General features: G+C 38.1%; 1 protein-coding gene across 2 annotated transcripts in view; it reads right to left on the bottom strand.

Moving 5' to 3' along the window:
- Positions 1-2,755: 2,755 nt before the first annotated feature.
- PTCHD4 (patched domain containing 4) overlaps positions 2,756-17,564 on the bottom strand; it is a 99,922-nt gene continuing 85,113 nt past the window's right edge. For both annotated transcript variants that reach the window (XM_063440831.1, XM_063440832.1), the window contains exon 3: positions 2,756-4,825. In XM_063440831.1, the coding sequence (XP_063296901.1) occupies positions 3,192-4,825 (1,634 nt within the window). In that variant the 3' untranslated portion in view covers positions 2,756-3,191. The remainder of the gene's footprint in view (positions 4,826-17,564) is intronic.

Raw genomic sequence — 17,564 nt, 5'->3', positions numbered from 1 at the left:
TAGTGAAAATATTTTTAAAATCAGATTATACAAATTAAATAAACATGTACAAAAAAAGTCCTGGTGGTCTTCTTGGTCCAAAAGGCGTTTCAATGTATCCAGATAACTTCCTCAATCGGCCGATTGGTGGGTGCACCAAAGTACACACAAGCAGATGGAAGTTCCAAATTTGGCTCTTTTCCACGTGAGTCTCTCTAATTTAGACTTGATCTTCTTTCCTTCACCAAATTGTATGAGCCTTTTAAACCCCTTAAGGGGTAAATGTTCATTTTATAAACGCTCCACTATTAAAAGTGGTGATTTAGTATCACTTAGTTTATACTTCTAGTTTATTTTGTAATTGTGTAATGATTGAAAGAAAATTACACTTGTGTGGTAGCTTCTATATTTTTATTTACCTGTACTCACAGTGCCTTAAGCACCAAACACAGAACAATATTGTCAGTGCTGTCCTTGGCGAGATTACCATGTCATTCCTCGGTTCTACCGGGGGAAAAATATGTCCAGAGCATTCTAAGATGCAATTAAAAAGACTTAAGGCTGCACCAGAGTGACTCTAATGGGGAGCAAATTCATTTTGTCATAGATCAATCAATCTAGCAATAAATGGAGGCAATTCTGTCATTATCCTCATGTGGACTCAATCATACAAACTACACTAACAATGCCATGACCTCTTTAGAGGACAGACTGGTGCAAAAAAATCCAAGATTCAATTTTTTTTTTTAAGGTAATCTCATCTATCCACCTCAAACTATCTGCAGTCACTGAAAAATAGCCCCCACTTCCTTGCAATACCAGAAAGAATCTTTGAAATATATAGGCGCTGTAGCTACTTTGAAGGAGAGCAGAAGAACCACTTATAATAGATTTCTATAAATTCTCATCTGTCACTCAGTTCTATGAATCTACTGTATGTTGAGAATGGATTGATAGGTGATGGTATGGATTTTATTTTATTTAGATATATGTAAAGTTTGTTCATTTGCTAGAATTTGTACTTTCATAATGGGTGGGTGAATTGCAATACAACAATTCATGTCAATTTAGACTTTAAGATTCTTTGGAACTAGGTGTGATGTTACCTAGAAGATGTATGCCAATATTTTTGCACCTTTATATCCCGGGGAATTATTCAACAAACAGCATTTACATGGAAATCTTATGAACAATAAAATTGCCACGCCATGTACAGATATCCACAAAAAATATTAAAAAATATTTACTGATAATATTTTCTGAAAACTAATGTAAGCATGATGTAAAGTATGTCTTAGCAAGGTTTAGTTTAAAGGGAATTGTTCACATGATCAGTTAAAAACCACAACTGTTGAATCTACTAGTGTATAAGCAGACATTTTCAGGTTGTAAATATACACTCGTCATACTGCACAGGTCATAAACCAAAGCCAAACTCACGTTATTCACAAGCAGCAAGACTATGGTAGTTTCTACTTTCATGTTTTTTTTTAAATAAAACTATTTGAGACTATTTGAAGAAAGTCCTATTTTTTTTTCCACAATTAATAATCAACCTCAGTGGTTCCCAACTCAGTCCTCAAGTACCCCCTAACAGTGCAGGATTTAGGGGTTACCCAGTTGTGTTTAGGGTGTTTTAAGAAAGAAAAAAACAAAACACTTTAGAGACAACAGGGTAATCCCTAAATCCTGGATTGGTAAGGGGTACTTGAGGACTGGGTTAGGAACCCCTGATCTATCTCGACTCCTGCAACCATCGTCAACATCTGTGTTTAATCTTCATGCTTCTCATGTTTGCCATACTGACCACCATTTAGCATTTACTGTTTTGAAAATTGGACTTACGGCAATAAAAAGTGCAGTTTTCAATTACTAACAATAGCCACTATCCCGGGTCATTAAAAATATTGACCTACTCTTTGTGATCAGTGCATTTACACCTCAAGACATCTGTTTCCATACATCTAACATGCCACATTTAACAGGTATTTAGTGAACAGTGGAGACACCATGTTTGTAGATAGTCTTTAGTACTTTAATGTACTAAAATATAGAATATTTAGATTTTCCATGAATGTATGTATTTTTCATATTGGGTTTAGTAAGAGTTTGAAACAACTTTCCTCTTTACACGTATGAGGCCGGTGCCATTTTTAGTCAGATAGGGACAGGTGGTGAGTTTTACTAGCTAACATAGAATTCTGTGTTACATATCATTTAGTGTCTCTTATTAAGCTCTAAGGGAGATGCTAAAACCCTCATCAGCCTCTAATTGCCAAACAGTAAAATGTTTGTTGCATGGCAAGAACTGGTAATTAGTAATGATAGTGTTGACAGTTTTAGTGGTTATCGAATTGTTGCAAGATGATCGCGACAAGAATTGAAACGCACCCCTAGTTGACAACCAACATACAAAATGTACAGACAAAATAGATAAAATAGGAGGATGTAACTATTGGGACTTTTGATTTCCAACTGCACTATTTTGACTTTAATATCAGTTTCTCAGCTCAACTCAACTAATTGGTTTAGTTACCAGGCCCATAAGTGAGCTTAAAGGGGACAACTTAAATGTGCCCATTGTTAGTTTTTTGGGGGAAGCACAACCTGTGATGTAAGGCAGTTGTTTTCGTAAAAGGGTTCATCAGGATGACTCTACTTTCTGCCCAAACTAGACACAGAATATTGAAACTGTATTCCATAATAGATGGCATTCTGTTTTGCAGTTATTAAGGGTGTAGACATATACATTAATTAAATATTATATTATTCCATGTAATCTCAGTATATTTAAATTGGGTTGTTTTGCATTGGGTTGGTTCTCAATTTTATGACCAAGAATATCATTAGCATAGAGTGCACCTAGAACCCATACTAACCACTCTTAGAGACATTTTATGTAGCCCTTATTGCAGTTTAATGGACCATACACATTTGTCTGCTGTGAGTGTTTAAAGCCAGATATGAAATTCTGCATAAGGGAAATTACTGGCTCAATCCACCATTTCATCCAAACGGAGTTAATATGAAAATTAGGTCATTAAAAAACTGGATCGAATACTTTTTTTTTCCTTTGCTATAAAAAGGTAGAAAAAACTTGCACCTTGATGTTTTCAAAAAATACCCCATTACTCACAAATTTGGCCAGCACAAGCTGTTGAGTAGCCTACTTTCCCTGCACATTTGCGACTTAGAAGAAATATTTCAGTCTCTCAAACTGCAGTCACGTGATCTGCATTTTCCTGAATTTCAATGCATTCAATCTCTTCTCTTTCCTTTCTCTTTGCTCTTCTTTTTTTCTTGTGTCGCTTTTTAGAAGGTGGGAAAAAAGTTAGAAAAACAGGCAAAATGACAAAACAGTGCAGTAACGTGCAACTACCAGTTAGCAGCAAGCATTTGAACAGTGTGGAGGTCAAGTTTGAAGGCACGAAAAGAAGGGGTACCAGCCCAACAAGAAATGATACAACATTCTGGATAATTGCTGTGCCATGCTCCTTGAGTGACTCTTGTATGCATAGAGTTCTTGTGTGCTCGGTTGCCAATACAAATGTATAAAGCAGAGGAGAACAGTGATCTATGGCAAAATTCAATGCGTATGTAAGGCACATAATTGAAACACAATCCATATCAACATTCCATAACGTCATTAATCCCAACACACCCAATTCAATAGAAGTTACAGTAATAATCAACCAGAAATTCCCCAGTGGCTGAATGACCAAGAAAAAAGTCAAAATTAATACTAACAAGACACTGAAGCCCGAGATCAGTACTGGCATAGTGACTGCCAATCCGTAGTGATCCATAAACACAAATGTTGGATTAAACACTATAAACTTAATGCTTTGTATTAGAGAAAGAGGCCTCAACTTCTCAAGGAGCTCAACAACTTCCCGTTGTGTGTTTTCACTTGTCTTGGCCACCAGATACATCCTAGAAGCAATAATGTTCATCTCTTCGCTTGACCTGGATATAATTATGTCATTCTTGAAGTGTTGGAATTCCGACCTCTTCAGAAAAACATTTTGAAGGACATTGATAAAATCAGTCTTATTAGAGGCGGATATGTTACCAGTCTTTAAATATTGATAATACTGTTCAATCCAAGACTCCGTGTTGAAGCCAAAGCTTATAGTCTTTAAGTCTTCTTGCACAGTTGAGTTCCAATATTCAAGAGGTTCGTAGATGTAGAACCCTATAACAGGACTATAATTGCTGAAATATTTTTGTTGAATAATTGCATAAGAAACACTGGGGGAGTAAGTAGGCAGAAGATTAATAATATTTGACCCTCCACTAATTTGAAGGCAGCCCATAAATGAAAATGATGCGTAAATTAGATATAATATGACCACAAAAGGCTTCACATATGTATTAGTGATCCAGTCATTGTAGTGTTCCTTCATAAAATGTTGAATGAAGTGATTTTCATATGGATCTGGTTCATGGTGAGAAGAATGTGGATGTCCATCACTCATTATGGTCTGAAACCAATAAGGCTGTCTGTCCAAATATTCCTCAGAAGGAATTTTACAACAGAATATACTATGATAACGGTTTTGTTCCAGTTGGCCAGCAAACACTAGACATGAGCCGTAGAAAGAGAACACATAGAAATAGTTTAGGACAATAGTGATGCACATGTTTTGACAGAATATCCTGACAGCTTCAATGTTTGTGAAAGGGCTGGCTCCCATTCCAAATGTGATGATGTAAAGAGAGCTTGTCATGGTATATGACACCATAACATCTGAGTATGCGTCGGCCACTCTGTCCTTGAAAGGCAAACTTTCTCTGGTTCTGCGCCATCCTGAAAGAAGTTCAAAGACTCCTTTGGTGCCGTGACCTTCAAAACAAAAACAAAAAGTATTAGCAATAATATAATTAAAACACATCAAGCTGACAGAAACAAAATGTGTTGTGTCTTTAAAACATGCTCTGTGCAATTTAATTATTTATTAAAATCATCTCTCTACATTATTGACCGTTCTAGAAAAAAGAAAAAACAATTGTGTATTTATGTGAACAAGTAAAATGTTTTTAATCTTAATTATTCGTAAAGCTAACATAGACCTGCCTTTCTCCATGTGATACTACTCACCTTTCCTTTTTTAGGTCCGGCTAGCAGCAGAAAATTTCAAATTTTGAACACTGCTCTATAATGTAAGGTTGTTTTCAGTGGGGTTATTATCAACTCTTGATTCTCTTTTTCATTGTTTGCTTTTCTATTTTTTACATATTAATAATACATAAAGGGAAGGGAAGGGAGTTCCACACAAAGGTGCAGCCCTGGAAAAGTCTTGAAGGGAGAGCATCAGATGTGGGAGTACGGACACAGGATAGACGTAGGTCTTCGGCAGAGCTCAGGGGCCTCAATGGGACATACCATTAGGGAGGATAGGTAGGTTGGAGCAGTATTATGTAGGGACTTGTAAGCAAGCACCAGAATCTTAAATTGAGCCCTATATTTAACTGGAAGTCAATGTAGGGACTGACAGAGGGAGGAGGCATGGGAGGTGCAGGCGGACAGAAAAATAAGCCTCACCGCCGCATTCATTATAGATTGCAGTGGTGCAATCTGGGAACACATAAGACCACTGAGAAGGGGATTGCAGTAGTCAAGGCTAGAAAGAACAACGGCATGGACCAGCACCTTAGTCATGTCTGGTGTTAAATAGGGGCAGTGCGAGCTATGTTTTTAAAATGGAAGCAGCAGGATTTGGTGATCGACTGGACATGAGGGGTAGAGGAGAGGTCAGAGTCAAAGAGATCACAGAGGCAGCGAGCCTGCAAGGTAGAGGTGATAGTGGTGCTGTTGACTTGGAGGAAGACAGACACAGGAGTAGCAACATTTGAGAGAGGAAAGACCAGAAGTTCTGTTTTGGACAGGTTGAGTTTAAGAAAGTGAGCAGCCATCCAGTTGGAAATCGCGGAGAGGCAGTCAGAGACATGAGTCAAGATGGGCGGAGAGAGATCAGGAGAGGACAGGTTGATTTGTGTGTCATCTGCAGAGGGGAGCACCAGGAAAGAGCAGTATCCCGTAGACCCAGATGACAAAGAATAAGAAAGGCTGCAGAAAGATCAAGGAGAATTAGGATAGAGTAATGGCCTCGAGATTTAGCAGCAACTAAATCGTTGGATACTTTGGTCACAGCTGTTTCAGCAGAGTGAAGAGCACAGAATCCAGACTTAAGCGAGTCATGCAGAGAGTTGGATTCAAGGAAGTCTGTCAATCTCGCATACACAACTCTCTCAAGTATCTTGGAGGCAAACAGCAGTAGCGATATATGGGCGGTAGTTGGATGGGTAGTTGAGGTCAAGGTTGGGCTTTTTCAGAATTGGTGTTATGCTTGCATGCTTGAGCAGTGAAGGTAATGTGCCGGAGGAAAGGAAAAGATTGAAAGAGAGTGAGACAGGGTGCGGATGAGATATGAGGGAATAGGATCAAGGCAACAGGTGGTGGGGCAAGAGGACGGGAGCAAAGCAGAAACCTCTTCCGTTGTAGTAGGTGCGAATGAGCATAGAACAGTGGAATGAGTGGGGTTGGGTGATGTATTGGAAGATGTATTGGAAGGAGATGGAGTAAGGTTAGAGATCTTCCCTAATTGTCTAAATCTTCTCAGTAAAGTGAGTTGCAAAGTTTGAGGTGGACAGGGTGGTAGGAGGAGGGGAAGCAACAGGGCAAAGGAAAGCATTAAAAGTGTGAAATAGGCATTTGGGTTGGCGGGACAGTGTGCTTATGAGGGTGTTGAAGCAATTTAATTTGGAAGAGGAAAGAGTCAGAGTGTGGGAGCGCAGCATAAAGTTTTAGTGGAGGAAGCCAGGTGCAGAGTGAGACTTTCTCCAACAGCGATTAGCAGTTCTAGAACATTTTGAGATATCGGGTCAACTTGGTGTGCCAGGGTTGTAATTGGGAGCGCTTGCTGCGTTTAAATGTAGGAGGTGCCATGATGTCTAGTTTAGAGGAGAGAGTGGATTTGTAGAATGAGGTTGCAGAGTTAGGGCAGGTGAGATTTGAGATGGGTAAAAGGAGAGTTTGGAGTTTAGTGGAGAAATGCTGGAGATCAATGCAGTGGAGTTTTCTGCTAGATTGGAGAGTTGTGAGTGGTAAAATTTGGGTACGGGGAATGGCGATGTCAAAGGTCAGCAAATGGTGGTCAGATAGAGGAAATGAAACATTGGAGAGATTAGAGGTAGTACAGAAATTGGTGAAGATGAGGTCAAGAGTGTTTCCTGCTGTATGAGTTGCAAAGTAGACTACTGTGTGAGGCCGCAGGAGGAGGTTACAAAGAGCATACGGGAGGCATCAGGGCAGTTAAGGTTGTTGGTTGGTGTAACAGATCGCCTGGCACCCCGACTGGGTACCTTCGTTGATGGATGCTCTTAGTGCTTCCCGAGGGCTCCAAGCACTCCACCAGACAACATAACCCCCGCAGGCCTCCTGAACCACCACAGCTTGGTTGGGGTCTCGCCGTCTCCTACCCACCCTGGACCTACAAAAAGGCTCCAGGCTCCAGTGGGTAATAACACTTCGGAAGTGTTCGTGCCTCCTCCAAGAGAGTAACACAGGAACAAGCTCTTAAAAGAGCTTAGTAGTGATTATCCAAGGGAATATGCAGAGCATATCAATCCCTTGTAGTGATATAGCAACTCCCCCAATAAAGAGGCAAGACTCTAGATTGAGGGTTAAGCAGGAAAAGACTGGTTTGGGGCTTTATTGTTTCTTTTATACACATTTCTCCACAAGGTAACCACCCACGTGGACCTTGTGGTACACAGGACAAAAAGTTGCAACAGCCAATCAACAATGTACAGTACAGTCGGACACTCCCAGCTAATGCACACAAACCCTCCCTTAATACATCACATTTGCATACACTTATAGAACCAGCATAATTATGGGAAAAACATATCCAAAATTCATTCGAATCCATTCACGCGTTTGGGAGTTAGCTGGAATTCCTTTTTGACCGACCACATGCACACTTTCATGCCCAAAACAGTTCCACAGATTTGGGCTGTGCAGCCGGACTATTCATCCCAGTTCAATAAAACGGGTGCCGTTCATGCAAATAGCAATGTTACTGTGGCGTTGGAATTGTCGAACGCCGTTTGACTCCATTCGAAGTATAAGAGTTCCAAAAGAAGGTATAACTTCAGCAGTGTTCGTGCCGTCGAGTAGCCGATTTCAGTTTGACGGCAAAACACCGCTGACCGCGTTCGTTTTTCGAATGGCGGCCACTTTGACTACTTCAGCATGGCTGCATCCCAAGTGCCATATATAAAGTACAGATCTTTACCCAGAACATTTAAAGGGCCAGAAACCGTCCAATAAAAGTCCATAAGCCCAAATAATGTTTTTAAAGGGCAATACATCCCAGGGGCCATAGACACAAGGCAAGAGGCTGGCAAGCAGGCCTCTCCAGGAACAAGTGGCGAAGGGCACTTCATCACAGTTGGGATGTTAAAGTCCCCAAGTATGAGGGAAGGAGTGCTAGAGGAGAGAAAGTGTGGTAGCCGGGAAGAAAAATGTTCAATGAATAGTCTTGAATGACCAGGGGGCGATAGATGATGGCAATTCTTAAAGGAGTGGGCTTAAATATGAGGACAGTGTGAACGTCAAAGGAAATAAAGGATAGGGCAGGGGCAGGGAGAATAGGTTGAAAGGTAAATTGAGGGGAAAGAAGGATGCCTACACCGCCGCCTTTACAGTTGAGTCTGGGAGTGTGGGAGAATTTTAGTCCACCGAAAAATAAAGAAGCTGGAGTAGCGGTATCAGTGGGGGAAAGCCAGGTCTCAGTGAGAGCTAGTAGTGTAAGGGAATTCGAGAGTATGTACTTCTCAAACAATAAGGAGACTTCCATCTCATGATGAAGAATCAAGACCTCTTGTCAGTAACATAAGAAGGGGTTTGATACTAAACGTCTAACTGAGATTAAGTTAAGATATACTTTTTTAAGTTTATCTTAAATGCAAGTATAATCACTATATTACTCCTGATATAATCTTTATACTGTAGCATATTTAGATATCTTTTTAGACACATACAAAATATATATAAATTTTACCTATCTAAAAATAAATAGTAATCATGCATGTAGTTATATGAAACACTTTTATCACACAAATACATTTTGATATATTTAAGTGTTGGTACCTAATTGTGTATATGTTTTAAAAAAAAAAATTGAACAAGAGACACGCCAGGTGTTTTTAGGTAATTTATGTTATAAACTGTAAACAAGGCAAAGATGTTCAACTGGTGTTTACAATTTGCTAAAGGTGATGTCATTTAATTAATCAATTATGGATTCTTAATTATCTTATGTTACACCCACCAGATCTGATTGGAGAATAGATGTGAGTTACCTGAGATAAGAAAAACAATATAATGGAATAGAGAATAGAGAAAGAGATCACTCTTGAATATACTCTATTGATGACTCTTGAATAACTATCTTGATTCATCACTCTATTGGCTCATACTATCTTGATTGGTTATTCAATCACTCATCTTAAATTATCTCCTTCTCTTAAACCAAAATTCTCTTAAAATGAATTTCTTTCACCTAACTTTTAAACATGACTATTCTTATTCAATACTCCCCGGACAACCTGAACAATCTTACATTTTCTATCCAAAACAGAAATCCTAATTCATTATCCAATGAGAACATAAAAATGCAGCTAAGTGGTAATTATAATCTTTACTATGTTTATATCTTGCAAAGCTATGAAAATTATCTGTGTCAACATTTCGAATAATGTATCCTTTTGAGGAAAATAGTCTGTGTATTTAAAATCTGTGTCTGCAGCTCAGATTGAAAATATGCAATTATTCTTAAAGGATCACTATAGTGCAAAGAAAACAAACTAATTTTCCTGACACTATATTACCCTTAGGTCCCCCCCACCCTCAGGGTCCCCCTCCTGCTGAGCTGAAGGGGTTCAAACCCCTTCAGCCACTTACCTTAATCCAGCGACGGGCTCCCTCGGTGCTGGTGACCTCTCCTCCCCCGCCGACGTCATCTCCCGAGTGGAGCGGAATGCGCATGCGCGGCACATGCGTTCCTATGGACGTTCTGCACGCTGAATGCGATTTTCGCATCCAGCATCACAGAAGCGCCTCTAGCGGCTGTCAGGAAGACAGCCACTAGAGCCTGGATTAAACCTGCAATGTAAACATAGCAGTTTCTCTGAAACTGCTATGTTTACATCTGATGGGTTAAAACCTGGGGGACCTGGCACCCAGACCACTTCATTGAGCTGAAGTGGTCTGGGTGACTATAGTGTCCCTTTAACCCCTTAAGGACCAAACTTCTGGAATAAAAGGGAATCATGATATGTCACACATGTCATGTGTCCTTAAGGGGTTAAGGTATAAAACCTGCAATTACTGATACATTCATTTGCTGAATTCAGATATTAATTACAATATATTATTAAATACCTGTAGAATTGCTAAGCACAGATGCAGGGTTATTTAAAATTAAAACTATTTTCTTTCAAACACTTTTCCAATTCATTTGCATATCATCATTAGTTTGCAATTCAAAGCTGATAGAGTTTAGTTGCTGAGTGAATTGGAAAAGTTAACTTGGTGTATTATTATTATTATTATTATTATAATAATAATAATAATAATGCTGTGTCTGCAGCTCAGATTGAAAATATGCAATTATTCTTAAAGGATCACTATAGTGCAAAGAAAACAAACTAATTTTCCTGACACTATATTACCCTTAGGTCCCCCCCACCCTCAGGGTCCCCCTCCTGCTGAGCTGAAGGGGTTCAAACCCCTTCAGCCACTTACCTTAATCCAGCGACGGGCTCCCTCGGTGCTGGTGACCTCTCCTCCCCCGCCGACGTCATCTCCCGAGTGGAGCGGAATGCGCATGCGCGGCACATGCGTTCCTATGGACGTTCTGCACGCTGAATGCGATTTTCACATCCAGCATCACAGAAGCGCCTCTAGCGGCTGTCAGGAAGACAGCCACTAGAGCCTGGATTAAACCTGCAATGTAAACATAGCAGTTTCTCTGAAACTGCTATGTTTACATCTGATGGGTTAAAACCTGGGGGACCTGGCACCCAGACCACTTCATTGAGCTGAAGTGGTCTGGGTGACTATAGTGTCCCTTTAACCCCTTAAGGACCAAACTTCTGGAATAAAAGGGAATCATGACATGTCACACATGTCATGTGTCCTTAAGGGGTTAAGGTATAAAACCTGCAATTACTGATACATTCATTTGCTGAATTCAGATATTAATTACAATATATTATTAAATACCTGTAGAATTGCTAAGCACAGATGCAGGGTTATTTAAAATTAAAACTATTTTCTTTCAAACACTTTTCCAATTCATTTGCATATCATCATTAGTTTGCAATTCAAAGCTGATAGAGTTTAGTTGCTGAGTGAATTGGAAAAGTTAACTTGGTGTATTATTATTATTATTATTATTATTATTATTATGTTATTTATATAGAGCCATCAAAATCCGCAGCACTTTACAAACAGACATGTAGTGGACAAACAGACATGTAGTTGTAACCAGACAAGTTGGACACACAGGAACAAAGGGTTTGAGGGCCCTGCTCAATGAGCTTACATGCTATAGGGAGTGGTGTAAAATGACACAAAAGGTAAGGATAGTATTAGACTAGTGACAGTAACAGAAGAGGAATCAGTCGGGAGCTATTAACAGTTTAAGTGATACGCTTTTATGAAGAAGTGGGTTTTTAACGATTTTTTGAAGGAGTGGAGACTGGGTGAGCATCTAACGGAGGAGGGAAGGGAGTTCCACAGGAACGGTGCAGCCCTTGAGAAATCTTGAAGGCGAGCATCAGAGGTGGGAGTACGGACATAAGATAGACGAAAGTCTTCAGCAGATCGTAAGGGCCTAGACGGGACATACTTGTGTATAAGGGAGGATAGATAGGTGGGAGCAGCATTATGTAGAGATTTGAAAGCAAGAATCAGAATTTTAAATTGAGCCTTATATCTTACAGGAAGCCAATGTAGGGACTGACAGAAGGATGAGGCGTGGGCGGTGCGAGCGGACAGGAAGATAAGCCTCGCCCCCGCATTCATTATGGACTGTAAAGGCGCAAGTTGGGAGCTCGTAAGACCACTGAGAAGCGGATAGTCCAGACGAGAAAGGACAGTGGAATGTATAACCATTTGTGGAAATAGCTGGTTATTATTGTACAATTGTCTGTGCTTTTTTAACGCCGGATATATTGTAATATGATTCCTTGTCATATGGTTAAGAATATTAAATGTTAATGCAGTATGCTATGTTGAGTTATTGCGTGCATTGGTGAGAAATTCTTTGAGCCAGTAACTACATTGCTCATTATTATCCAGATTTTCATTGTCTACTCTGGAAATTATATTCTTATATGTTTTGAAGTAATTTTCAAGTTGCATATTCTGTGGTCACTGATTATGTTATTATCATATGCATTGTTGTCACAATAAATTATATTTTGAAGTAATATAATTATTGTATGTTATTGTATTGAATTATAAAGTATTTTGAGCTAAAAGAATGTAGGATCAGAGATAAAATAGTTGATATCTCTTTAAATCAAAATTGTAGGAGTGGTCATATAATTATTGATATTGCCATAATAATATGCTTATTACTAATTTGAATATTAATAAAATAATGTTTTTCATAATATTCACAAAATATTATTTTAATATTTTGCCCAACAATTATTCCTTCATAATAATTCACCACAACACACTCCGTGAATTCTGACCAATTAACAATGTTGATCCAGTATTGGTCTTCACTTGACAGACAGAAAGAAATGTTTATCAGGAGGCCATTCTACAAACCTGAATTTGCAAATACTTGCCTCCCCCCTTATTGCTATTATTTAATTACCAGTCTGAGCTCTTTGAAGGTAGGAAATTTTATAAAACCTCCAACACCCTCCCTGTTAGGTGTAAATACAGGTAAATTATATATTAGTTGTCTAAAAACACAAACTTTATATTGTTTTAGGTATCCCTGGTCATTAAATTAAGTATATTAGCAGTGCCGTGTTTATGTGCTAGTTAGTAATCTTTTGTTTCAAACAATTGTTCCACTTAGTTTATAAGTGTACTTACTAATATTGTTATACAGATGTATTCATTAAAAAGTCAATGCCATGCCGAATCTGTTGGTTATTTTTACAAATAGAAGTTCTCGCTCAGCTAGATGGCAATGGTGAAGCTGTGGCACAGATATCACTGCTGGTACTTGAAATCTCTCAGGTGATATGTTCTATAATATTACAAGAATCCTATAAATCTTTAGACATCAATCTAGAGGGAACAATTAAAATGAATTGTCAATTACTCAGATGTTTAATAGTATGTTTAGATATCCCTATATCTAATAAATATTCGTGAGGTGTGAAAAAGAAAGAGTGTTTTAAGCTCTGTGTTTTTCCAAGTTGCAGTCAACGTAGAAAGATCATACAGAGAAGAGAAGTTAAACAACGTGTATGTTTCTTCTCTTTGTTTGCAATGTTGTCCTGACTTTCCATTGTCTCAACTGGTTTATGATGTCATTTGCTAAAGTAAATAAATAAATAAATAAATAAAAAAAAAACATTTCATGAAAAAAGCCAACACAAATTATTGGTAATTTTCAATATTTAAAAAAAAATGGTGTAAAATCCAGAAAAAAATACAGTTCCCGTTGAAACATGTCATGGTACGTCAATTAAAAGGGACAATGCAAGCACCAAGATCACTATTATTTCTAGAATAACTGCTTTCTCTTCTCAACTAGTGGTTTTCGCATAAAGAATATTACATGACAGAGGCTGAATTCTGGTATCCATAAAATAAACTGATCTGGTTATCTCGTGGCCTTTTATCACTGCAATCACCAAATGAGAGTCAAGAATTTTATGGAGAAGAAGTCTGATATTACAGCTGTTCTTCTACTGGCCCAGTGATTTTGGACAGAATATAAACTGCATGGAGTTGACATTTACACTAAAATAATCTTGTTAATAGGAAGTAATGAAAAGATTATTGTCTTTGAGTAATGGTGTAATTTAAAGGATCCATTAACTTACATTCCAGTAAATTGTAATACATATAAAATGAAGACTCAAAATAGCAGCATCAGGAAAAAAAAATCTTCAAAAACCATATAGACATGCTTTTCCATATTTATAATACTTTGTCTTTGAGACATTTGTCTCATTGTATTACTTTATCGTAACCCAATTAGCAAATAGCTCGGCGATCCCACGATATTAATATCAAAATACACGTACAATGATATTGATTAAATATATATATATATAATTTTTATTATATATATATGTTTATATATAATAAAAAATAAATAAATATATAAATACGTTAAAAAATAAAAAATAAAAAATAATACAAAATAAATAGATAAAAAATATATAAACATGCGTAATTTCGTTCTAACTGTATTTTAAAATTAATATATATATATTGATATCAAAATACATGTAGAACGAAATAATATATATATCTATATACATAAGTATATACGTATATATCACTAAATATATACCTATAAATAAATAAAAATAATTAAAAAAATTATATACATATATATGCACACATATATATATATATACACACCTACATATATAATAATTCTACGCATATATTTATGTAATAATTTTACATAATTAGGTCATTTTATTAATTACAATTAGCGGGACCTGCCTGACAACCCATGCTGAAACTATAGGGAATTTAATTTGCTAGCACTATATTTAACCCTGTAACTTTCCAAGACACCATAAAACCTGTACATGGGGGGTACTGTTTTACTCGGAAGACTTCGCTGAACACAAATATTAGTGTTTCAAAACAGTAAAATATATTACAACAACGATATCGTTAGTGACAGTGACATTTTTTGCATTTTTCACACACAAATGGCACTTACACTGACAATATAATTGTTGTGATACGTTTTACTGTTTTGAAACACTAATATTTGTGTTCAGCGAAGTCTCCTGAGTATAACAGTACCCCTCATGTACAGGTTTTATGGTGTTTTCAAAAGTTACAGAGTCAAATATAAGGTTTGCGTTTCAGTTTTTTCATATTAAAATTCGCCAGGTTGCCTTTGAGACCGTATGGTAGCCCAGGAATGAAAATTATCCCCATGATGGCATACCATTTGCAATAGTAGACAACCCAGGGTATTGCAAATAGGGTATGTTTTTTTTTTTTAGTAGTCACTTAGTCACAAACACTGGCCAAAATTTGCGTTCAAATTAGTTTTTTGCATTTTCAAATATTAACACTAACTTTGGCCAGTGTTTGTGACCAAGTGGCTACTAAAAAAGACTGGACATACTCCATTTGCAATACCTTGGGTTGTCTACTTTTGCAAATGGTATGCCATCATGGGGGTAATTCTTATTCCTGGGCTACCATATTGTCTCAAAGGCAACGTAACCAATCTGGCGAATTTCAATGTGAAAAAACTGAAATATGTAACATGCTATATTTGACCCTGTAACTTCCCAAAACACCATAAAACCTGTACATAGGGGGTACTGTTTTACACGTGAGACATCGCTGAATACAAATATGTGTATTGTATTGCAGTAAAAGCAAACAGTATTATGACATTCACAGTTAGAAAGTCACGTAGAACAAAACAAATTTAAAAAATTCTTATTTTCTCCCATTTTTGTAATATTTTTTTCATATTAAATTATGTTCCATACCTAAATATTTGATGTTAAACGAAAGCCCTGTTTCCCCTGAATAAAATGATATATAATAAGTGTGGGTGCATTTAATATGAAAGAGGTGAATTACGGTTGGACAGACATGTAGCGCAAATGGCAGGTTTTGTTTACGTTTTTTTTGGATCACAACTTGTACATTTGGCTGCGGTCTTAAGGGGTTAACATGGCTCTGATAGAACTAAGAAAACGTCTTTTTATTTTCAAAGTGAGGGTTTTTCACTAAGCATCGAAATTCAGTAAAATAAAAATAGTTTTTTTCTTTTTTAAATTCTTTATTTGTAGTTTGTATCTTGTGACTTAACAAATATCAAAAGTAATACAGTCGTAGTCGTAAAGTCTGAAATAGATTCACAGAGGCACATGGTAACACACAAATAGTTCAGTGGCTCGACCTAGTCTTAGATGGTTTATTATGCCTTTCTTTTGTTTACATCTTCATGATCCTGGCATACCAGTGTTTGAGTGTACTATGCGATTGGGGTTTGTCCCAGGGCCCGTGTTCTAGTTGCATCTGTGACTCCAGGTTTGCCTTGGAAAATCTATCTAGGGATCAGTGTTAATATGCTAGTGGCGAGTGTCTAGGCAGTCCCATGGAGCTTTTGGTATGGTACAGAGTTGGTTTGTTCCGTGCTATCTGTGGATCGCCTGGACTAAGGTGCGCCCTAGCGGCTGTTGGTTGTCTGTTTTGGTCCCTTCAGTGTGGTGTGTTTTGCACAGGGATTTTTTGTTTGTATGTGTCATCGGTTCTGATGTGCCACTGGTCGGTTTCAAGTCCCGGGTCTGTCGGCTGTTTGTCTGAGCTAGGTTACATGTGTCCTGTGTAGAGTAAAGGAAAGAGAGAGGAGTTAAGGGAAAAGAAAATAATTAAGAGATTGGGTGTCTCGCCCAGGCCCACCCTGCCCCCGAGGATCAAATGAGAGGGAAGGGGTAAGGGTGGGGAGTGGGTTTGTGGGTTAGGTGGATATTGTATATGTGTCATCCTGTTTTACGTTGATCTGTGGTCTGTGTTTCTGGTTTGGTTGGGTGTGTTCTTCTAACCAGGGGATAGTTGTGTCTCCATTTAACCATGGATCTCCGATTTAGTGGAACTTTTTGGGAGTGTCATTGATCTGAGAGGTCAGGCTATCCATGTTCATACTGTCTTGGATCTTACGTGTAATAGTAGTTTGTGAGGGTATGTGTAGTGTTGACCAAAATTCAGGTTGCCAGCGCTATGATGCGGTTAGCTTGTTTTCTGCTCTTGTGAATGTGTCCAGGGGTTTGGAGGGTTGTAATGTCCAGGGGTCCAATTGGCATGGTTTGTCTAATACTCTGGAGATTAGTGCTGTAATACTGGTCCATAGGGGTTTAAGTTTGGGGCAAGTCCACCAGCAGTGCATAAATGTCCCCACGTCTCTGCACCCCGTCCAGCATAGGTTGGAGGGTGCTTGTTGCATGGTATAAAGGCATTGAGGTGTTAGATTCCAGCGGAATAGCATTTTGTATGCTTGTTATTTATGCGTTACGCATATAGATATGGAAGCCATGGCTTCTTCTGTGGGCCCTAAGTATGTCTCCCATGCTGAAACTTTCCATCATGCTGACCTTTTACTTCTGAAGCTGTGTCCTTACTTCTGACACTGAACGCTCCACTCAGATATGCATTGATTCTATGTATCTCTATGATCAGATGCTAACTGGCATTGTGCCTTGTATGCTTACCAATCTCCCAATGCTCTCCTATGGAAGATCATCAAATTTGGTGATCTCAATCAAGGAGTTGTGTGGGGACCAGCCATGGAAAGACCCGTGCAACATTTGAAAAAAGGTCAGTTAAG

Source organism: Pelobates fuscus, chromosome 2 (genome assembly GCF_036172605.1).
Source record: "Pelobates fuscus isolate aPelFus1 chromosome 2, aPelFus1.pri, whole genome shotgun sequence".
NCBI lineage: Eukaryota > Metazoa > Chordata > Amphibia > Anura > Pelobatidae > Pelobates > Pelobates fuscus.
This window is presented reverse-complemented; position numbering and strand designations above follow the sequence as displayed.